Below are 21,025 nucleotides of genomic sequence, written 5' to 3'. Positions count from 1 at the left end.
TAAAAGGTTATTCTCTGACGATTTCCAGGCTGCCCCTTTAAAAAGTTTGCAAGCCCTAGTGCCCGCCATTCCGCCTAAGTAAGAGAGCGTCCCCTGCGTTCGCTACGTCGCGGTGTGAGTGTAGAGATAGACATTACAAATAAGGGGCTTCCTGAATCCTTCTGTATCTAAAAGTTATTGAGTGTATTTATCTGAGGTCTCTGCTCAGTATTTGCTGCTGGATTTATTTCTTTTGCTATCCTCTTCTTATCAAAATAAGCATTTCCATGACCGAACTCGAGCAAGTCCCTCAAATGCAGAAATCAATTTTTGATCATTTGTTAATCATAATGCATTTGGTAATGTATTTATAATTAAGAAATCCGAATACCCTGCAAAGACATAATAAACGTATCCATATACATGGACGTGTATACCCAGTCATATAAAATAAACAATCCATTTATTTATAAAATAAAAAAACTTTACGTAAGTGGTAACTAGTGCCAACAGTTTTGGCTGCGGTGTCCACATGACTCCCGCGAGGGGACCGGATGACGGAGGCGAGACTGTTCGCTGACCCGGAAGTGTTTTGCGTGTACCCACATGTGGACTAGAGGATTTTAATACTCACGGCAAACGTGCACTCTTGTGTTGTGATGCACCTTAGAAAGACATGCTAGTCATTAGAATATGATAACCTACATGTGAAATATCGCTATAAAGAGCACTCTGTGTACTCTTTCAGGGTTCCGTTTCTGAAAGGGTGGCGATCTTATTAAAACAACGCATGAAACAATGGAACATTTAGACCTGAATTTGTCATCCCTGACTATCATTTCAAGACACGTTGAGAAGAGTCGCAACGAACTTGGCAAGTATTTGACGAAGCAGGTATGACATATTAACTTTATTTGATTATCAGTAGTTTACCTATACAATCCATCTAGTCAGAAGGTTTTCGTGACTTTTGTAACTCACTGGTTAAACGGTTGTTTCGCTAACCAATCTACTAGCCCTGTAGCCGAGGTTTTACATTCTGCTTAATTAGCGAGTTTTTCATAGTTGTAGCAGATCTTATGTAGCCGGTGATTAATACGTGAGGATATGATGGCTAATATAATAATTACCAGCCAGTGCGGGTTATTACAAGGTACAGTAAAGCGCTCCATGAGGAACCGTTAGCAGTTCAGTTTTATTTGAACAGACTACTAGGCCTGGACTGACTGATTGTTAATTAGTTCTCGTAAGCATTGCTTTGCAGTAGGTAAAGTAAATCGTCAAATAATGCTGCCGATATAATAATACTGATGATGTGTCCTCATGATGTTCGTGCTCTAGCTTAAGACTAAGTTTTGTTTGATTACTTTAAAAAATAGCTTCTTGTGATGTGATGTACTTAGCCAAAACCTGTCTCTTATTGTCCGAACATCGTTTTGTAGATATGGAGTCAGCAGGACCGTCAGTCCATCCTGACGAGCCTGGCCAAGCTCCTGCTGGAAAAGGACTACACACTCCTGATAGCGCGGCACCTCCGACCGCTCGTCCTGGACCTGCTGGAGAGGAACGGCGAAAGGATCAAAGTGGAAGGCCGCATCAACCATGATCAACACGAGCGCTTCTGCGTGGCCCTCAGCAAACTGCTTGGCATCTGCCCGGACGCGCAGCAGTGAGAGCCACCCCGAAATGATTCCCGTTTCCTTTCTGTAGTAGGCGTGTCCTCCAAAGCGACATACGATTGAGAGAGTGTGGTGTCCCGTGAGCAATTGCGGTTAAGGGCCTTGCTCAACAGCGAAATCACTCGGTTGACCCTGGAATTCGAACCGGGGACCTTTTGATCGCTGACGCAGTCTTCTTGCCAAGTAACACGCTACCACAGATGTCTGTGCACACGGATCAGCTGTGTGAATGCGGGACGAATGGCTCTGTGATGTTTGCTGCCCCCTGCAGGTTCGCCGCCCGCTACTTTAGCGACGCCCCTCCGGTGTTCCAGCGCCTTTTCTTCACCAGCGCGGAGTCCTCATCCGTACAGTACGGCCCCCGCCGCATGAAACTGCGTGACCTGATGGGTGCCACCCTCCGCTTCCTGCAGAGCGACTGCGCCAAGTACCGAGAGCTGTGGGACTGGAGCGCCTGCGTCTCGCAGCTGCTCACCAGCGACGTCCTGGTCCGCTGGTGCGTACCGTCCTCCTCAGTCCCCTACTTGATGGTTGTGTTTTTATTTGGGGGTCATTCTCGTTAATGCCGCTTGTCCGGGTGATTTTCCAGACTCTCGTTCTGTTTCGCTTCAGGTACACGGCGCATTGCCTGGCTTTGGTGTCCCACATGACCGATAATCAGAAAACAATTTTCCTGAGAAAGGTCTTGTCCAGTGAAGAAATCCTCCATCTTAAAATAAAGTATGTTGCTAGTGTGGGCCTGTGTTCTTGCTTGGTGCTTTTCCTGGTTTGGATCAGTGGAGCCGCTATCCCTTATCTGATATGGTTCCTTAAACCCTCTCAGGTCTCTGGAAGAAGTCGGACAGCTAGAGGTAGAAAAGGCTCTGGTTCTGGCTAATCAGGCCTCTGTGGACTGGTGTGAGGACAAGCTGAAGAGATACACCAGGGGCCAGCTGGTGTCTGGTGACCTGTCCCGCAACGCTGTGGCCGTCTGTGGTGTGGCGCTGCCCAGGAAGACCCTGAGGCACCAAGAGCTGGTGAGACTGATCAATCCGGGCATGTTTGGCCGCACCTCTGCCACTGGCATCGTATTGTAAACTGAAGAGTGAGTTCTCCCTTAATGGCGCATGCTCCGCTTCAGCCTGTAGACCCTAAGCCTGACTCCCGTTTCTCCCGACGTCTCAGGGCTTCACAAAGCAGCCGGTGCTGGTGGATCTGAGCCGGAAGACCCTGCGTCGGCTGGCTCTGGCTGTGGCTTCGCACCGGGCGGTTCTTCTGGAGGGTCCCATCGGCTGCGGCAAGACGGCCCTCCTGGAACACCTGGCTGCCGTCACCGGACACGTCAAGGCTCCGGAGATACTGAAGGTTCAGCTGGGAGATCAGACGGACAGCAAGGTGGAGCCGGGGCGCGGGGGGGGTTGGCTAACAGCGATGTACTTAAGCTCCGCCGGCGTCTGTTTTTAATGCGGTCATATATTTCGTACACATTATACCATATTTTTCCGGTATATTCTAAAGTAACATTCTTGCTCTTTTGCAATCTGGGTGAAAAAATTCGGCAAGTGGGAGGGGTCCTTGGGTTTAAGGAGGGGGGGGGACTGGATTTTATCATGGGGAATTTTATAAGCAAGATTTCAAAATGCTGCAGTATACCAAGAATACCACAGCATACCACAAGCGTTGCCTTAATACTGCCCACTCCTAGTGGCTGTAACTTTGCAGAATGGATCTTGCCCTTGGTATGTGTTCTTAAAGAGAGGCTGTAAACCCGACCCTGTGCTTGTCCACCTTTGGAGCTGAGATGGTGTCATAGGTCATTACGTAGAACTTGAAAGGTTCATGGCGGCCTGCAGCTTTGCTGCACTTCTGTTTAAGGCATCAAACTATGTGCGTCTGCCGTTTGCGTTTCAGATGTTGTTGGGAATGTATCGCTGTACCGACATTGCTGGGAAGTTCGTGTGGCAGCCTGGCACCTTGACACAGGCGGTGTCCAAGGGACACTGGATCCTACTGGAGGACATCGACCACGCGCCCTTGGATGTGGTGGGTGTCGCATTCGGGGGGGGGGGGGGCTATTTTCCAAAGATTATCTTGTACCGATGAGGCCTGGTTGCCATGGTGACAACGACACAGCGATGCCAGTGTTTAAAACGCAGCGGTCCGGACGTCTCTGTCCCGCAGATCTCTGTGCTGCTCCCCCTGATGGAGAACCGCAGGCTCCTCATCCCCGGCCGGGATGACTGCATCGAAGAGGCCCCCGGCTTTCAGTTCTTCGCCACCAGAAGGTGAACCGCCGCTGTTGTTCCGCCGGCCGCCGTTCTTCCGCCGGCCGCTGTATGGCCGCAGCGGTCGATTATCTGATTATAGCTTCTGTCGTCTAACCTCTACACACTGTTAATGTCCCACTTCTACACTTTTTTTCGGTACCAAATAAAGACAGACGTTTCCGTTTAAGTCACCACCTTTGATTAATGAGACATGGCTGTTGGGGTGGGCCACGGACCTGATGAATGGGGACACCTCACTTTCATTTCCGCACTGTTAATTGTGGGATTTCATTACACATCTCCAGGAAAACTGTGTTTTTCCCCCCAATATGTTTGCGTGCTTGATTTAGCAGACGGACGGTTTTTATTTATTCATTTATTTATTTTTTGTAGGGTTCTATGGGAAAATTGAAGGTAAAATTGACCAATATTTTAGCTGAACAATGCTGAAAAAGATGTCATTTCATGATCATTTCTGTGTGGTTTTCGAAAGAAATAACGGAAAGGCACAGGTTGGAAAAAAGAATTGTTTAATTTTCATGAAAAAAAATATTTGAATGTGACATTTCCTGCCAGAGAATGAGTTTCCCCAGTCAGTCGGGCCGCCGGCTGTGTGTTCAGAGCAGCCGTCCTGCACACAGCAGCCGTCCTGCACACTGTTTGTACTGTTGTGCTGACCTGCTGTTTGTTGTTCCTGTCCAGTCTCCTCTGACCTCTTTCACATCCACCTGTTTTTAGCCACAGTAACACCATTCTGTAGTGTGTGTAAATCGTAGGATGTCGACTGCGTCTAAGATGCTGGATGTCTGACACCAGCAGCGCGTTCATAAAATTGCTCGGATCACGTGTGTGTCAGTTTCATACTTTGCCAATCGCCTGATCCTTTCTGTGTCCACATGGTTCTGGCTGTTTCACATAAATGCCTGGTTGTACCTAATAAAGTGCCATGTATCCTACTCGGTTTTTCGAGATGTATGACGTCCTGTTATGAAAGATTTTCGTATAAACGCCAATATGGAGAACTAACCTAACGTGTGTCTGTCTGAGTGCAGGCTCTTCTCCAGTGGCGGGGGCTGGTATCGACCCCAGAACACAAGTGCTGCTCTTTTGGACAAGTACTGGACTAAGCTTCAGATGGGTAACATGTCAAGACAGGAACTGAAGCAGGTAAAACCACCATAAGAAAAGAAACCTGCGTTAAGTTTGACCAGCAGTCTGCAGTGTTGTTTTTGACCAAGAACGTCGTGCTTCAAGGTCCTGCTGGAAAGGTACCCAAACCTGGCCATGGTTGTGGAGCGTCTCTTGGACATCTACTGCCAGCTGACGGGAGATAAACACCCGGACGGCGGTACGGCGGAGACGCATCACCAGGAGAGCCCGCAGAGTGTGGAGGTGCTTCAGCAGTGTCAGGAGGCCCGGAGACTCTCCCTAAGGTGAGGGGTCCCCCAGACGTGCGTTAGGAAGCCGGTCCATCTATCCGCGCTGTTAGATGGGCGTCAGCTATTCAGGATTGAGGATATAATGAGCTGGAATGGAAGCTCGTCAGGCAGATGTCTGCTACGGTGCGGAGAATCAGAAGCCGATGCAGAGCGTGCAGTGATGTGAAGCCCTGGGGGGGGGGGGGGGGGGGGTCTTCTGTCTGCTGGGAGGTTCCGAAGGTGTCCAGTGATCAGCACAGTGAATTTTCAATAATAATAAAAAGACTATTTAAAGAAATTCCAAAGCATGTCTTCTTGCTAAGAGGCTGGACATTTTAACATTAGTATCTACTGTATTGTTGTCAGTTGTTAGCAGAATCGGTTAAAAACTTTATCAAGTCTGTAATATAAAATTTGGAATAAGAAACTGATGCAGAAACGACTGGGGGCTGTAGGGAGCAGAAATGAAGACATCACTTAAATTAATAAGATTTTTTTTTATCTTACTATACCCACATCAGACATTTCAATTTCTGTTTTAATCAAATAATTACCATATTCAAGCCTCGTCTATGGTTGGTTTAGTTGCTTCCTCCAGGCCAGTGTTTCCCAACCCAGTCCTCGGGATCCACAGATGGTCCATTTTTCTGCTCCCTCCTCCCTCCCAGCTCCGTGTCTGTGGCTCCCCAGGGGCCATCAGGCTTCCCAGAAGACCTAAGCAGCGTAAATGTGAAGCTTTCTTGTCGGAGCGTCCCGATGACCGGCTCGTCCACGTGTCCGTGGGGCTGTTTGGTAACCAGCAGGACTCCGGGCCTTTTAATTAGCTTCCTACTGGCCGCCAACGTAGTCGATGGGCCTCTGATTAGCCCTCTGCCCCATATGAGCAACAACTGGAACATCACGTCCCTGCGTGTGGGGGGGGGGTATGGGGGGGGGGCGGCACGTCCGTATGCACTTACTCTTACATGAGTATTAGGGAAAGATAACACACACGTTGGCAACAGTATCTGTCGAAGAATCCGAATAGTCATTCATCCATTCATCTTTCAGTATAGAGTCAAAAGCCCTCCCAGGTACGACGATGCGTGGAGCAGGGTCACGGGGGAGCATGCAAACTCCACACACACAGATCCGGAACCGGTTTTTAACCCCCACCTGTGATGCCAGTGCTGTGTGATACCAGCTCCTGAGCCACGATCCCGACCTCCACTGTTAAAATAATCTTATACTTTTCATTTGAGCCACCTTTCTAACAATCGGTGTTAAATTTTGAAAAATCTTATACAATCAGTTTTGCATATTTTCCTTCTGACTTGCCTGTGTTAAGTTGCTGCTGGTGGAGTGATGTTTGCAAGGAGCTGCACTTCATATTCCCGCATGCGGTCAGATGGTGCCCCCCACCCCGCGGACGCGATCGCCGTGCTCCTGTCTCGGTCCGGCTGACTCTGCCTTTCTTATCCTTCGAAGGGATTTGCTGAAGTGGTGCGACAGGATCGCTCACCATTTCTCCGGCACGTCCTCGGACGTGGCCCAGAACGTCTTCCACGAGGTACGCCGTCAGTGGTGTTCTGCGCCGCGCCTCCCATGCGCCGCGCCTCCCATGCGCCGCGCCTCCCTCCATTCTGCCATTTCCCCTGGATATCTGATCTTTGTGCCGCATGTGGCGTTATTGCTAAGCTCTTCCCGGTCCTCTCCCCCAGGCTCTCGACTGCTTCACCGCCATGCTGCCCAGCCCTGAGAGCAGGCAGCGCATGGCCGAGGCTATCGGCAGCAAGCTCAACATCTCCAAAGAAAAGGTAGGAGGTCAGCCGTGAAGAGCAAGCCGGCCCTTCCTTTGTAGTGGTTCGTGCCGTTAGCTCAGTCTGACTGAGTGTTGTGAATGGACTGTTTCATTTCTGTCTTTGCTGTAGGGGTGTTTTGGCTAAAAAGGAAGGGGCTGCAGGAGGCTGATAGCTGTTGAAATCTGGTGCTTTCTCTCAATTAGGTGCAGCACTATTGCCAAATGTACCAGCCGGAAATCAGAGTCACGGAGCTCGACGTTGTGGTTGGGCGAGCTACCGTACCACGGAAGCAGTGTGAAGCCGTCCGCCTCTGCGTGTAAGCCAGGGTGGGGGGGCCTCTGCCGTCACACAGACTGGTCAGTGTGCCAGCAACTAATCAGCTCGCTATGGCTGATCACTCCATCTGTGTGGAGCAGAAGATATTCACACCTCAAGCAGCAGCACAGCTGCTTACCGACTCGTATTTCACACGCGAGCTCAGTGTCCTGCCCTCTTCGAGGTGGGACGGCCACTAACCCCTTTGCAGTTCGCTTTCCGAGTTTTTCCTCAGTTCCTCGGTCATGCCAAGCTTAGATGATGCAGGAACGCTCACCAGGATTTCATGAAGCTGCAGTGATGCGCTCACCAAGACTCTCAATCACCAAAATGCAGTTAGATTTATCGATATTTTAATATTTTGTAAATATGTTTGAAATTCTCAGAAAATCTCAGAAAGAAGTTTTAAAGTTAAGCTGTATTAAAATATGTTGACATATAAAAAAATGGAAAAGCCTGCATTGGAACATTAAAGGCACTGTTGAGGGAAGCTGCCCACACCATAAAACATAAGATGAAGTCCTGTAATTTCAGTCTGAGTTACAGGGTTTTAGAAATACCTCAGTACTTCGTGAGTTATTCGTTAAATATATTAAGGTGGCATTATGAAAGTCTTAAGCTCCGTTAAGTGACCTCGGCTGCCTTCCTTTGCATGCTCCTCACCTCGGCCTTCCTTCGCAGAGAGAAGCACACTTTCGCCGCCACGCGGCCGTCCTCCGTCCTCCTCGAGCAGCTGGCTGTGTGTGTGAGCCGGGGCGAGCCCATCCTGCTGGTGGGGGAGACCGGCACCGGCAAGACCTCCACCGTGCAGCACCTGGCAGGGCTGACGGGTAAAAATCCCACCCCAGCACTTTCATTTTGGCCTCTACCTCCAGGGCTCCTCACTGCAGGCATGACGCACTTTCCATTCTCCTCCAGGGCACCGGCTACGGGTCGTCAACATGAACCAGCAGAGTGACACCGCCGATCTCCTGGGGGGGTAGGTTCACACAGAGCCTTTGGTGCCGTTTTCTTGATGTTCTCCTCTGTCATGTTCTTATGCTGTTCTCCTTAATAAAAGGGTTAGGCTCTCGGGTTCCGCTGGTGTGATGGAAATCTTGTCCCTAAGAGACCCCATGACTCTCGCCGCCCCTGCATCCCTCTCAGCTACAAGCCCGTGGACCACAAGCTGATCCTGTTGCCGCTGCGTGAGGCTTTTGAGGACCTCTTCTCCCAGACGTACTCCCGCAAGCAGAACCTCACCTTCCTGGGCCATGTGCAGACCTGCTTCCGGAGCAAACGCTGGCAGGACCTGCTGAAGCTCATGGACCACGTGTGCAAGTCGGCCCTCACCAAGGAGCTGCAGAAGAAGCCCGACGGTACTGCGTTTGTCCCGGCCGCTCGGAGCAGACGCTGTGCTCGCGGATGGTTCCTCGCTCTTTGAGTATTGATGCCTTGATAAGCGTGCGGCCGTGATCGGTGCCAGCTGAGCAGAGCTCTGCAGAATAATGCATCTCTGCAAAAGCAGTCGGTGTGGATCAGAGTGCGCTTGGTGTTGTCTGTCATTGAGCTGCTTGCTGACCTGCTGGTTCACACCGAGGACCCTGTGCTTGTTGACAGCAGCCCTCCTCAGGGAGCAGTGGGAGGCTCTGGCCCTCAGGTTGAGCCAGACCCAGCAGCAGATCAGGGCCTGTGAGACGGCGCTCGTCTTCTCATTCGTGGAGGTGAGTCTTTAGAATGTCTCCCTACCTCCTTCCTGGCTGATCAGCCATTTTAGGGTTATTTCGTGACTGACTGTGATGTTGGAATGTGTTAAGTGCTTTTAGGTAGTCATGTTGCAAATCATGCTGGGAATAGCTGGTGGCGGACATTGGCGTGAGCTGACCCCCTCGGCTGTGTTCCCATTTAAGGGGACGTTAGCACAGGCGGTGAAGAAGGGCGAGTGGATCCTTCTGGATGAGATCAACCTGGCGGCGGCTGAGACCCTGGAGTGCCTGAGCGGCTTGCTGGAGGGCAGCCAGGGGTCTCTGGTGCTGCTGGACCGTGGCGACACAGGTAGGCTCTGTGGTAGTAAGTGCTGGTAACCATGGCGACACAGGTAGGCTCTGTGGTAGTAAGTGCTGGTAACCATGGCGACACAGGTAGGCTCTGTGGTAGTAAGTGCTGGTAACCATGGCGACACAGGTAGGCTCTGTGGTAGTAAGTGCTGGTAACCATGGCGACACAGGTAGGCTCTGTGGTAGTAAGTGCTGGTAACCATGGCGACACAGGTAGGCTCTGTGGTAGTAAGTGCTGGTAACCATGGCGACACAGGTAGGCTCTGGTACCAAATGCTGGTAAGTAGGGCTCTCACGATCATGAAATGAGCGCATGCAGATGTGTGAGGTACAAATAGGACAGGTGTTACAGATCAGTTCAGAAAGCACAAGGAAATGATGTCATTAATAAGCGCCATTCAAACATTTACACGCTAGAAACCGATGTGGAAATAGTGATAGAAATATCACAGTTCTGTCTCTTCCAGTTATTTTTAAACAGATGAATGGAGAGAATTCTAGCCGTCAGGCTACATGGATTCTTCCCTTCACAGTCGTATCCTCAATTTCAAATTCGCTTGCCATCTCGCGTTCAGTCAAAACCAAAAACTAACGTACGACGTCGACGTGAATATGCGGTGACATCTAACATCGAAGTGACGTCGTTAAATCAAATGTAATATTACACCAGTTTTTCTTTTAAGTAAAGTACCGTAAAGTTCTCCTGAAGTAGTGACTCATTTTCCACATCAGCCGGTTTAAATCGTCATATATTTGAATCGATTTTTAAGCGATTCGCGATTCATCGTTACATGCCTAATTGTCATTGTCTGATGAGAACCTGATGTCCATCTTTCAACGATTGTGATTTGACATTCTGTCTGCTGATAGCATTTGATATCAGATTGCTGTATTATGAAGTCATCTATTTAACTAATATTTATGTTTTACACTAATTTTTATTCATGATGGTGTTTGTAGGGATTATTTTATTCCGTTAATTTTAAGAATGCTGATAGCTAGCTAACTGACATCATTGTTAATTTTATTAATATAAGTTGAGGTTAGTTTGTATCTTTTTCACATTGACATTTACCTCCCTGACAACAGTCCAAGAAAATCCATTTGAGGCATAAACTGTTCACTCATTGTGTTATATTGGGTCTGTTTTTTAAAGTAGTTTTTGAGACGCTCCTGAGATAATAGATTTTTGGAGATGCGTGTTTCTCATTAGAAAGCAACAATGTACATTATATAATAAGATAATTATGAATCTGCTCGTCAGTGTCGCCCTAGTGATGTATTCCTGTTAGTGTTTCAGTGCAGCCTTAGAGTAACGTGTTATAGCGTTTTAACGCTGCCGTACTGCCTGGTACATGATTACTATGTGACTGACGGCCATCTGCCTTCGCTGTCCACGCAGAGCCCCTGGTTCGACACCCAGACTTCCGCCTCTTTGCCTGCATGAATCCGGCCACAGACGTGGGGAAGCGAAATCTGCCCCTCGGCATCAGAAACAGGTGGGGCAGTTGGGCGGGGCAAGAGGGCGGGGCCTCTGCGGTGGCTGCACCCCTTAGGTGGCAGTTGCTATGTAATGGGATTTCTGGAAAATAATGTAGCCAAATTTTATTGGCTTCTTGTTCTTTTAACATTTATTAACCAGGTATTTTTAATATTCAGAAGTGGAAGACAGACCGATGCATAATGGAATGTAATTAAGTCTGCATTAAATGTGCGTATGTTCCGAATGCTTATTCCCTGCCTCAGACAGGTGTCCTGCTCGTGTCTCTTAAGGTCTCACCCCATCTGATCTGCAGGTTTACTGAGCTCTATGTGGAAGAGCTGGAAAGTGAGAGGGATCTGAGGATTCTGGTGTCAGACTACCTTAAGGGCCTGAACCTAAACAAGAGCGTGATCGGCGGGATCATAAGGTCAGGATGCTCCTCCCCTAAGCGCGACCCACCCCCTTGTCCCCCCATGTAAGGCAGCACGGCGCTGACCCCTGGCGTCTCCCCCCTCAGCTTCTACCTGGCGGTGCGGCGGGACGCACAGTCGCGCCTCGTGGACGGGACGGGGAACCGGCCGCATTACAGCCTTCGGACGCTGTGCCGGGCGCTGAAGTACGCGGCGAGAAACCCGTGCCTCAGTGCACAGCGCTCGCTCTATGAGGTGGGCGTCTGACGGGCCCCGGGCCTCACTATAGCTAGCAGTTAGGGCTTAAGGGCCTCCATCAGGGGCCCAATGGTGACGTCACTCTGCCGACCGGGATTCGAACTGGCAACATTCTGATCGCAGGCACTGCCCCCCATTTTGATTGTTTGTTTTTATTATTATTATTTCAGGGTTTCTGTCTGAGCTTCCTGACCCAGCTGGACAGAAGCTCTCACCCTGTGGTCCAGAAGCTGGTGTGTCAGTACATCCTGAGCAGAAACGTGAAGTGTCTCAAGCAGGTACTCGATCACGGCGCCCCCTGCAGACTGCCTGCTCCTGCACGATGAACAGATCATGCAGATGAGCTCAATGTGTCTCTCCCATGCCAGCCAATCCCAGAGCCCCCAGGCAGGAGGTGTGTGGAGGTGGAGGGGTACTGGGTGTCCCAAGGGGAGATGGAGCCAGTGGTGGACCAGTGCTACATCCTCACCCAGTCGGTGAAGCTTAACCTCCGCGACCTGGCCAGGGTGGTGTCTGCTGGGTAGGAAGCACCTTATTGGCTCTCCTGGTCACATGATCTCTTCTGGTTGCTCTGTTGGTCACACTGTATGTGTTCACGTCATGTGATGAGCGTGTCATTCGTCTGCTCTCTGTAAAATCTGTATTATCTGTATTATGAAAATGACACTACTCCGGTTTCCCCCCACGGTCCAAAAACATGCTGAGGCTAATTGGAGTTGGTAAATTGCCCATAGGTGTGCGTGTGTGAGTGGATGGTGTGTGAGTGTGCCCTGCGATGGACTGGCCCCCCATCCTGGGTTGTTCCCTGCCTCGTGCCCATTGCTTCCGGGATAGGCTCCGGACCCCCCGCGACCCAGTAGGATAAGCGGTTTGGAAGATGGATGGATGGATGGATGAAAATGGCACTATGACTGAAAAATGAGCTTAAAAAGATTCACTATGTGAACCATAGTGTATGAAAAAAGATGTTAGACTTTAGATATTGAGCATGTTGCAGGTTCTCTGTCTTTTCAGTAGTGCAGTGTGCTGCAGAGATGGGTTATTGAATCTGTGGAGGGATTTTGGATCCCGTTCGCTCTCTTATACAGACTCCATGTTTCTTTTGGGCAGGACGCATCCCGTGCTGATCCAGGGGGAAACCTCTGTGGGCAAGACGAGCCTGATCAGGTGGCTGGCGGCCACCACGGGGAACCAGTGCGTCAGGATCAACAACCACGAGCACACAGACATCCAGGAGTACATCGGCTGCTACTCGTCCGACAGCCGGGGAAAGCTGGTCTTCAGAGAAGGTAGCGGCCATGTGATGCATGACGCCCCAGGCGGGAGCGCGGCTGCTCACCGCTTTCCTGCTGTCGCCGCATCGCTGTACCCTGCATGCCGTTTAGCGGCATTTGAACATGGCGGAGGGCTTGTAAACAAAGCAAAAAAAATGTTTAATATCTAATATTTTTGCATTTATACAGCCGCAAAGCAACATACATTGAGAAAACGGGGCAAGTTTCTGGTATAATTGGGGGTTAAGGGCTTTGCTCAGGGGAGCAATGGTATAATTTCTCTGCGGGTCATTGGGATTTGAACCAGCGACCTTCTGATCAGGAGTCCCAACCCGTAGTCACACAGCGTTTCGCTGAACGTTTATCCAAGCGCTTCGGTACTTTTATCCTCAGCTTGTATGTTGTCACAGTGCTGAGTAGGAGTGTGTGTGTGTGCGCGGTATTCCAGCACCGGTACGTATGTGAGTGCGCCCCCTCCGTGTGCCATGCAGGCGTCCTCATCGATGCCATGCGCAAAGGCTACTGGATAATCCTGGATGAGCTCAACCTGGCCCCCACCGACGTGCTGGAGGCGCTGAACAGGCTGCTGGACGACAACCGCGAGCTCTTCATTGCCGAGACCCAGGAGGTGGTCAGGGCACATCCCCGCTTCATGCTGTTTGCCACCCAGAACCCCCCGGGCCTTTACGGGGGCAGAAAGGTACGTCGCTACAGCTTCAGCGTGGCCACCGCGCGGCAGCCCAGAGCCGTGCTCTCAAACGGCGGCGTCTTGCCTGCAGGTTCTGTCCAGAGCTTTCCGGAACCGCTTTGTGGAGCTGCACTTCGACGAGCTGCCCAGCGCGGAGCTGGAGGTCATCCTGCACCAGCGCTGCTGCCTGCCGCCCTCATACTGCGCCAAACTGGTCAAGGTCATGCAGGAGCTGCAGGTAGAGCCCCACTGCCCATCGCCTGCCCAGTCGCCAGTCTGCACTTTCCCCATGCTGCTGTGCTTCAGAGGGTTCCTGTGCTTGTCTCTGTTCAGTCACTGCGCAGGGGGTCCACTGTGTTTGCCGGCAAGCATGGGTTCATAACCCTGCGGGATCTGTTCCGCTGGGCTGAGCGGTACAGGCTGGAGGAGGGCGCAGGATCTTCCCACGACTGGCTGCAGCATCTGGCCGACGACGGTGAGGTCCCGCTCAGATCAAAGCGGCAGGCCCACGTGTGGCAGATTTCTCCAGTGGTTTGTCCTTAAGGCTGATCGCTCCTCAGAACGGAGATGTGTTTCTATAGCGACCCGGAATCGATGGAACCCGGAATTGTTTTGTTTTGTTCAGGGTTCATGCTGCTGGCAGGGCGGGTCAGGAAGACTGAGGAGGTGGGCATCATTCAGGGCATCCTGGAGAAGCACTTCAAGAGGAAGATCGACCCCAGTACCCTTTTCTCAGAGGAGAGCCTGAAAAAGCTGCTTGGTAAGTGTGCCTAGGATGTGCAGTGCTGTCTGAGAGTGGCGCTTAAAACACCTTCGGGATTTGCAGTAATGATCATGCTGACAAAACCATTAGTGTTAAAAATAATCCTTGGGGTGGAAGCACTGAAATTGCCCTTTTAATAGGAGGGGCCCAAGCATTTTTCTTGGCAAATGTAGTTGACTACTAAATATTTCACCACTGCCTCAAGCCTTTGACTTTTTCCTTAGCTTAGGTAATACTGATGTACTTTCTGGAGGTGACCTCCAGTGCTTTAAAACACAGCCTACGGAATGGATCGTGGTAGGCGCTGAAGCACATGTAAAGCTGAAAGACATAGCAGAGAGCTGTTATGTTACATCCGTCTGGGCCCTAACGGCTGGGCGGTGTTGCCGCGGTAACCCGGATGCCGGCACCACCATAGCCCTTACATCATCGGTCTTCTCCTGATTGGCAGGTCCCTTTGTGGGGAGCCTGGAGGATGTCCCTGAGGAGTTCCGTCACGTGGTGTGGACTCAGGGCATGAGGCGGCTGGCCGTGCTAGTGGGACGGGCGCTGCGCTTCGGCGAGTCCGTGCTGCTGGTGGGAGACACTGGGTAAGCGCCGGCGTAAGCTCCGCCCACCGCTGCCAGCAGTACGTGTGCTGGGTGGAGAAGAGCTTGGGCTGCACGTGGCCACGGTGAAGCTGATGTGAGGTTTCTGCTCAGCTGTGGAAAGACCACCATCTGCCAGCTGTTTGCTGCCCTGGTGGGACAGAAGTTCTACTCCCTGAACTGCCACCTGCACATGGAGACGTCGGACTTCCTGGGTGGGCTTCGGCCAGTGCGGCACACGGGGATAGAGGAGGTAGCACTCTTCCTAAATATAGGCCAACACTGGCTTAGTGATTGTAAACCGGGGTTAAAAGCTCCTCCCTGCCACAGGAGGGCGCCGAAGATACTCGGCTCTTCGAGTGGCACGACGGCCCCCTAGTCTTGGCCATGAAGGAGGGCGGGTTGTTCCTGATGGATGAGATCTCACTGGCGGACGACTCGGTGCTGGAGAGACTCAACAGGTGAGCCGACAGAACAGGGCGATGGGCAAGCCTGCCCCCCCCCCATTCCCCGACATGGCTGGCTGCCTCATTGCCATGCACTTTAGCTCTGTGTGGCGCCCCCTAGTGGCTTTCCGCTGACGGCGCTGTCCATGTCCGCAGCGTGCTGGAGACTGAGAAATCGCTGGTTCTGGCCGAGAAGGGCAGCGGGGACGAGGACGACGTGGAGCTCATCACAGCAGCGGCGCGGTTCTGCCTGCTGGCCACCATGAATCCCGGCGGAGATTTCGGGAAGAAGGAGGTGCTGGAGGCTTCCGCAGACCGGAGTGCTGGGTCGCCCCTCACCTCTTCATAAATGTCTTCTCTGTGCCCCCCCCTCCCCCCGCAGCTGTCGCCCGCCTTGAGGAACCGCTTCACTGAGATCTGGTGCCCACAGAGCAACAGCCGGAGCGACCTCGTCAAGATCATCCGGCACAACCTGCGTCCTGGTCTCTCCTTGGACCTGGAGGACCACCGAGGTGTGTGCTGGCCTCTGTTGTCATGTGACCAAGCGCCCCCATGTCAGTCACACTTGGCCACAATTCGTAAGATCATCTTCACCTTCTGCATGCTGCTTTTTCCGCCTAGTGTTTAACTCCCATGTTTTATATGTGGTGTTTTAAAGTCGACATGAAATGCGTCATCAGGTGTGACATAAAGCAGAGTGAGGGCCCAGGTCGGGGGGCCAGTATGATACGTGCGTGCAGTTTGGATGTTCCTCTGGTGCCTGTGCTGTCTGGGTGAATGAACTGATGCTGTGTTTCTCTAAGGCTTTGTGGTGTCTGCTGGCACATAACCAGAATATAAATGTAGTCTGCTGTGAGGGCTCACCCTCTATAAGCTTTTAGTCTGTCGCTGGTTACTCCGTTCGGTGGATGTTCTTATCAATAGCTGGTACAGTGTCAGGATAGCCCCGCCCCCTTTGCTCCTGGGTGCAGGGAAGGACATCGCCCACTTAATGCTGGACTTCATCAACTGGCTGACCAATCAGGACTTTGGGAGGCGGTGCATCCTGAGCGTGCGGGACATCTTGTCCTGGGTGCACTTCATGAACCGCGTTTGCGGGCAGGAGGGGGGCGATGAGTGCCAGGCGCCCCTGGACGCGGTGACGGCGTTCGTGCACGCGGCCTGCCTCGTGTACATCGACGGGATCGGCTCCGGTGAGTCTGCGGGTGGAGATGGAGGCAGCCAGCTTGGTGGCGTGTGAATGAGTGAGCGGCTGGCTCTCGTGGTGGTCCTTTACTGGTATATCGAGTAGTGTGCAAAATCGGCAACAGCGACCCCTGAACTGGTTCCAGTTAAATATAAAATGATTTCATGCAGAGTCAGTTTGTGCTGGGCCGCCAAAACTGCTTCATGTTTGTATGGGAGAAAAAAGTCAGTGAACTTTTTTATAGTATGTACTTAATTTTGTAAAAATGTTGCAAATTTGTTAGTTTCATAACTGAAGTCCTTTGACAAGCAATGTTTCACATACCTGCATATGTCTTCCGGCAAGCATTCAGTTGTGTTCTTGCCTCTTTGTGCTGATTTTGCATTTGCTGAGACTCTTTATCAGTGAACTTTTTAACCCAGAACTATAATTTCGGTTTCAATATATTACTGATTTAAAATGGATGAACTACTGGTGATATATTTAGTAAATATGCAAGATTTTTGCTGAATTAAGCAGGCCTCCCGTGTATGTTTCACTGTAAATGCTGACATGTGAATAAGCGTGTGAATGGCGTGTTCAGTCGCCTTCGGGCCGCATGGGAGATGGGGGACGTGTTGTGCGACTCTAGAGGCTGGCTGTCGCCATGGCGATCAGCGGCCCTAACCCCGACTCTCCATGATGCCAGGCACCACCGCCTCCTCAGCAGAGAGCGCCCTGCTCCATCGCCGCGCCTGCCTGGCCTTCCTGCAGAGCAGGCTACAGCGAGAGGCCGGAACCTTCCGCGTCTATGATGTCGTCTCGTCACGGGAACCTCAGTGGGGAGAGCACTGCTTTGGCATGGACCCATTCTACATCAGCACAGGTCTCTACAGCCTTGGGAGTCTTCAGTGGACTGTTAGTCATGTGTAACGCAGGACTAGTATTCTGGTTAAAACCTAGGAGATTGGTGCTGGGGGTCAGATTTTGGGGATTCCTCTTACAGGTCCGGAGATTGAGTCCCAGAACCTGATGGACTATGTCCTGGGAGCAGGGACCACTGCCGTCAACGCCCTGCGAGTCCTCCGAGCCTTGAAGCTCCAGCGGCCTGTCCTCCTGGAAGGTTCTCCCGGAGTGGGAAAAACCAGCCTGGTGGCCGCCTTGGCCAGAGTGTCCGGGCACCATCTCGTCCGGATCAACCTCTCCGAGCAAACCGTACGTCTCCTGTAGACGGCGTGGTCTGTAATGTCCTGCGCGAGTCCATCATGGGGGGTGACAGCTTGCGCTGAGGGTGATGTTCTGTGAGCAGGACGTGACCGACCTATTTGGGACCGACCTGCCGGTGGAGGGAGGTAAAGGTGGAGAGTTTGCATGGAGAGATGGACCATTGCTGGCTGGCCTGAAAGCGGGGCACTGGATCGTCCTCGACGAGGTACACACACCTTAACCTGTGCTTGAAAACACATACGTGCGCACACACGCGCACACACACACACACACCCTTGTCTTCTCTTCCAGCTGAACCTGGCCTCTCAGTCTGTCCTGGAAGGCCTGAACGCTTGCTTCGACCACCGTGCCGAGATATACATCCCTGAGCTTGGTATGAGCTTCCACGTGCAGCACGAGAAGACGAAGATCTTCGGCTGCCAGAACCCTTTCACCCAGGGCGGGGGGCGTAAGGGGCTGCCCAAGTCCTTCCTCAACAGGTTCACGCAGGTGGGCTGGTGCGAGGCCCTCACCTTCACGTCGCATCGCTGTGTCCAGGCCCTGCTGATGATCGCCTCTGCATCCCTCCTCCAGGTGTATGTGGACCAGCTGTCCAGTGAGGACATGGAATTCATCGGTGGCTCCATGTTTGCCTCCATAGATGACCACATCATCTCCAAGATGGTGCAGTTCAACAACCGGGTACGCAGCGCCCCCTGCTGGCAAACCCCTCAGACTTTGGCCCAATCCCGTGACTAAATATGGAGATTAAAAACATAAATAAACTTGACTGGGCCTGTGCACCTGCCCTGGCCGGGGGGGGGCGACGGCCCCTCGGAAAAGGACACGTCTGTTAGCATGTTATATGGTGACAAGCCCAAGCATCCCAGCCCATAAAGAGATCCCTGCCACACGCATCTGTACACATCTAAACTGCTTTAATCACACTTTATAATGTTAGCTACTAGCTAGGATAGAATGTCTCTACACTGTCAGTCTTGCCATGCGAGGCATTAAAATACACTTTAACAAATGAGAATGATTGTAATATCAATGCAGCAAGAGCTACTCTTCTGACTGGTTCACCTTCCTGCTCCCAGCTTGTTCAAGAAGTCACACTGGAGAGGAGGTGGGGCCAAAGAGGGGGCCCCTGGGAGTTCAACCTGCGCGACATGTTCCGCTGGTGTCAGCTGATGCAGGCCGACCAATCGCCAGGCTTCTATAACCCGGGCCAGCATGTGGGCCTGGTGTACGCTGAGCGCATGCGGACGGAGGCGGACAAGGCCCAGGTACCGCCGCTCACACGCCACCTTCCATCGATACGGCGCTGAGCTCGGTGTGTCACTAGCCATATCACACCGCTGATTTCATTTTTGTCATATTTTTCTTTTCTTTGAAGGTCTTCTCTGTGTTCAGGAAGGTTTTCGGCGAGGACTTTGAGCCTTACTCCGGCTCCCGGCAGTTCCATATCACACCGCTTAACCTTCAGGTCAGTCCAGCATTCTGAATGTGTCTTCCGTTGTGGTTTTGTCTCTCAGTGATTGTTGACTCAAAAACGCCCCCTAGCTGTGACCCCGCCTCTCCCGGGGCGCCCCCCCCCCCCCTAGCTGTGACCCCGCCTCTCTCCTGGCTCCCCCAGGTGGGTTACTCAGTCCTCCCGCGCAGTGGGGGCCCTTCTGTGGTCCTGGAACCTCCCCTGTCCGTGAGCCACCAGGCACTGAGACCCCTGGAGTCGCTGATGAAGTGTGTGGAGATGGGCTGGATGGCGGTGTTGGTGGGCCCCTCGGCGAGCGGCAAGACGAGCCTGGTGCGTCTCCTGGCCCTGCTGGCCGGCCACCGGCTCAGGGTCATGGCCATGAACAGTGCGATGGACACAACCGAGCTGCTGGGGGGCTTCGAGCAGGTAACGTGTAGAAGGAGGCCACCGGCAGGCTTTTCTGGGCCTTCTCAAGTCTTTGGTTAGGGGCGTATACAGAGGTGGAGCCACTGGGGCAGGAGCTGAAAGCTGATTGGCTCCTGGAGTGCCCCCTCCCCTGTCAATCATCAGTTCACAGCAAATCATTGGTTAATTATAGGGTTGGCCCCGCTTATGTCTCAACCTTAAGAAATCCTTGACTGTTTTTGGGCGTCTTGCAGTGAAGTTCAGGAGCTTGTCCCCATTCCCAGGTGGACATCATGCGGCCCTGGCAGCAGCTCCTGGAGAACGTGGACTACGTTGTAGCCATGGTGACGCGCCGCGGCCTGATGACGCTGGAGGGAGCAGTGCAGGACATCGAGTTCCTGCTGAGGAACTGGAGCGTCTTCTGCCGATGGCTGAAGGAGGAGAGGCTGGTGGGCCCAGACGGGCTGGTCACCATGGAGGCCGTGGACAAGCTGGAGGTCATCATCACACTGCTGCAGAAGCTCAATACAAAACTCAAGGTTTTCGCAGGTACAGTCAACGTGGGGCTCGGCGATGGACTTGCCATTAGCATGACGACTTGGGTTTTCTTGGGTTTATCTCCATGGTCTTGATGGCCATGCCTGTCGTGGCTTCCTGCAGACATGTCCAAGCTGCTGCTGGACTTCACGCTGCTCCGTGAGCGGCTGGCCCAGATGCAGGATGGCTGGAATCAGGGCGGCTTCGAGTGGTTGGATGGCATGCTGGTCCAGGCCCTTCAGGCCGGTGACTGGCTGCTCATGGACAACGTGAACTTCTGCAGGTAGGTCACTGAAAGTCATTCCTGCCTGATCTGCTTCTGTCATCACAAATGCTACTTTTCCTTGGGGACCGTAAAGGATTTCTAGGAAATGAGCAAAGGAATCGGTACTAAAACCCTTTCCTGAGCACCATGAGGATTGCGGGTTTCAGGCCCGCTGTCGAAGTTTCAGGCCCGCTGTCGACGTTTCAGGCCTGCTCTCTCGCACCTTGTATCTCTCTCGTCGCTCATTGGCTCTTCCTTGTGTGAAGCCCCTCCGTTCTGGACCGCTTGAACGCGCTGCTAGAACCCGGGGGCTGTCTGACCATAAGCGAGCGCGGCGTAATCGACGGAACCACCCCCTGCATCACGCCCCACCCCAACTTCAGGTCGGCTCCCATTCTCCCCCCCCCAGCTGTATCTTCTGGATTGATTAAGAACGCAGTGATGAACTATCATAGAAAAAACTACCCACGAATAATTTTGGATAAAATTTTATTAGTAAAAGCCTGAATTATATGCATGTTTTTTAAAAACAAAAATGTGATTTTTAGTCAAAGCAAACAGATTGTTGTGATTTTACATCTACCAATCAGATGTATTTTTAGGCAGA

General features: G+C 52.0%; 1 protein-coding gene across 3 annotated transcripts in view; it reads left to right on the top strand.

Moving 5' to 3' along the window:
• Positions 1 to 569: 569 nt before the first annotated feature.
• Positions 570 to 21,025, top strand: part of mdn1 (midasin AAA ATPase 1) — a 45,164-nt gene continuing 24,708 nt past the window's right edge. For 2 of the 3 annotated variants that reach the window (XM_048985787.1, XM_048985786.1), the window contains exons 1-45: positions 570 to 873; positions 1,422 to 1,648; positions 1,930 to 2,154; positions 2,271 to 2,378; positions 2,482 to 2,674; positions 2,823 to 3,032; positions 3,549 to 3,680; positions 3,819 to 3,922; positions 4,957 to 5,071; positions 5,159 to 5,337; positions 6,790 to 6,871; positions 7,023 to 7,118; positions 7,307 to 7,419; positions 8,100 to 8,248; positions 8,337 to 8,397; positions 8,565 to 8,776; positions 9,018 to 9,121; positions 9,308 to 9,452; positions 10,857 to 10,953; positions 11,251 to 11,364; positions 11,455 to 11,602; positions 11,776 to 11,883; positions 11,974 to 12,125; positions 12,716 to 12,894; positions 13,371 to 13,579; positions 13,659 to 13,805; positions 13,901 to 14,042; positions 14,193 to 14,327; positions 14,782 to 14,920; positions 15,032 to 15,170; positions 15,248 to 15,378; positions 15,520 to 15,658; positions 15,746 to 15,875; positions 16,335 to 16,556; positions 17,238 to 17,414; positions 17,535 to 17,743; positions 17,838 to 17,960; positions 18,047 to 18,244; positions 18,329 to 18,436; positions 18,835 to 19,023; positions 19,134 to 19,223; positions 19,374 to 19,637; positions 19,901 to 20,165; positions 20,277 to 20,436; positions 20,685 to 20,801. In XM_048985787.1, the coding sequence (XP_048841744.1) occupies positions 778 to 873; positions 1,422 to 1,648; positions 1,930 to 2,154; positions 2,271 to 2,378; positions 2,482 to 2,674; positions 2,823 to 3,032; positions 3,549 to 3,680; positions 3,819 to 3,922; positions 4,957 to 5,071; positions 5,159 to 5,337; positions 6,790 to 6,871; positions 7,023 to 7,118; positions 7,307 to 7,419; positions 8,100 to 8,248; positions 8,337 to 8,397; positions 8,565 to 8,776; positions 9,018 to 9,121; positions 9,308 to 9,452; positions 10,857 to 10,953; positions 11,251 to 11,364; positions 11,455 to 11,602; positions 11,776 to 11,883; positions 11,974 to 12,125; positions 12,716 to 12,894; positions 13,371 to 13,579; positions 13,659 to 13,805; positions 13,901 to 14,042; positions 14,193 to 14,327; positions 14,782 to 14,920; positions 15,032 to 15,170; positions 15,248 to 15,378; positions 15,520 to 15,658; positions 15,746 to 15,875; positions 16,335 to 16,556; positions 17,238 to 17,414; positions 17,535 to 17,743; positions 17,838 to 17,960; positions 18,047 to 18,244; positions 18,329 to 18,436; positions 18,835 to 19,023; positions 19,134 to 19,223; positions 19,374 to 19,637; positions 19,901 to 20,165; positions 20,277 to 20,436; positions 20,685 to 20,801 (6,782 nt within the window). In that variant the 5' untranslated portion in view covers positions 570 to 777. The remainder of the gene's footprint in view (positions 874 to 1,421; positions 1,649 to 1,929; positions 2,155 to 2,270; positions 2,379 to 2,481; positions 2,675 to 2,822; positions 3,033 to 3,548; positions 3,681 to 3,818; positions 3,923 to 4,956; positions 5,072 to 5,158; positions 5,338 to 6,789; positions 6,872 to 7,022; positions 7,119 to 7,306; positions 7,420 to 8,099; positions 8,249 to 8,336; positions 8,398 to 8,564; positions 8,777 to 9,017; positions 9,122 to 9,307; positions 9,453 to 10,856; positions 10,954 to 11,250; positions 11,365 to 11,454; positions 11,603 to 11,775; positions 11,884 to 11,973; positions 12,126 to 12,715; positions 12,895 to 13,370; positions 13,580 to 13,658; positions 13,806 to 13,900; positions 14,043 to 14,192; positions 14,328 to 14,781; positions 14,921 to 15,031; positions 15,171 to 15,247; positions 15,379 to 15,519; positions 15,659 to 15,745; positions 15,876 to 16,334; positions 16,557 to 17,237; positions 17,415 to 17,534; positions 17,744 to 17,837; positions 17,961 to 18,046; positions 18,245 to 18,328; positions 18,437 to 18,834; positions 19,024 to 19,133; positions 19,224 to 19,373; positions 19,638 to 19,900; positions 20,166 to 20,276; positions 20,437 to 20,684; positions 20,802 to 21,025) is intronic. The other variant, XM_048985788.1, reaches the window with a different exon arrangement.

Source organism: Brienomyrus brachyistius, chromosome 19 (assembly GCF_023856365.1).
Source record: "Brienomyrus brachyistius isolate T26 chromosome 19, BBRACH_0.4, whole genome shotgun sequence".
Taxonomy (NCBI): domain Eukaryota; kingdom Metazoa; phylum Chordata; class Actinopteri; order Osteoglossiformes; family Mormyridae; genus Brienomyrus; species Brienomyrus brachyistius.
This window is presented reverse-complemented; position numbering and strand designations above follow the sequence as displayed.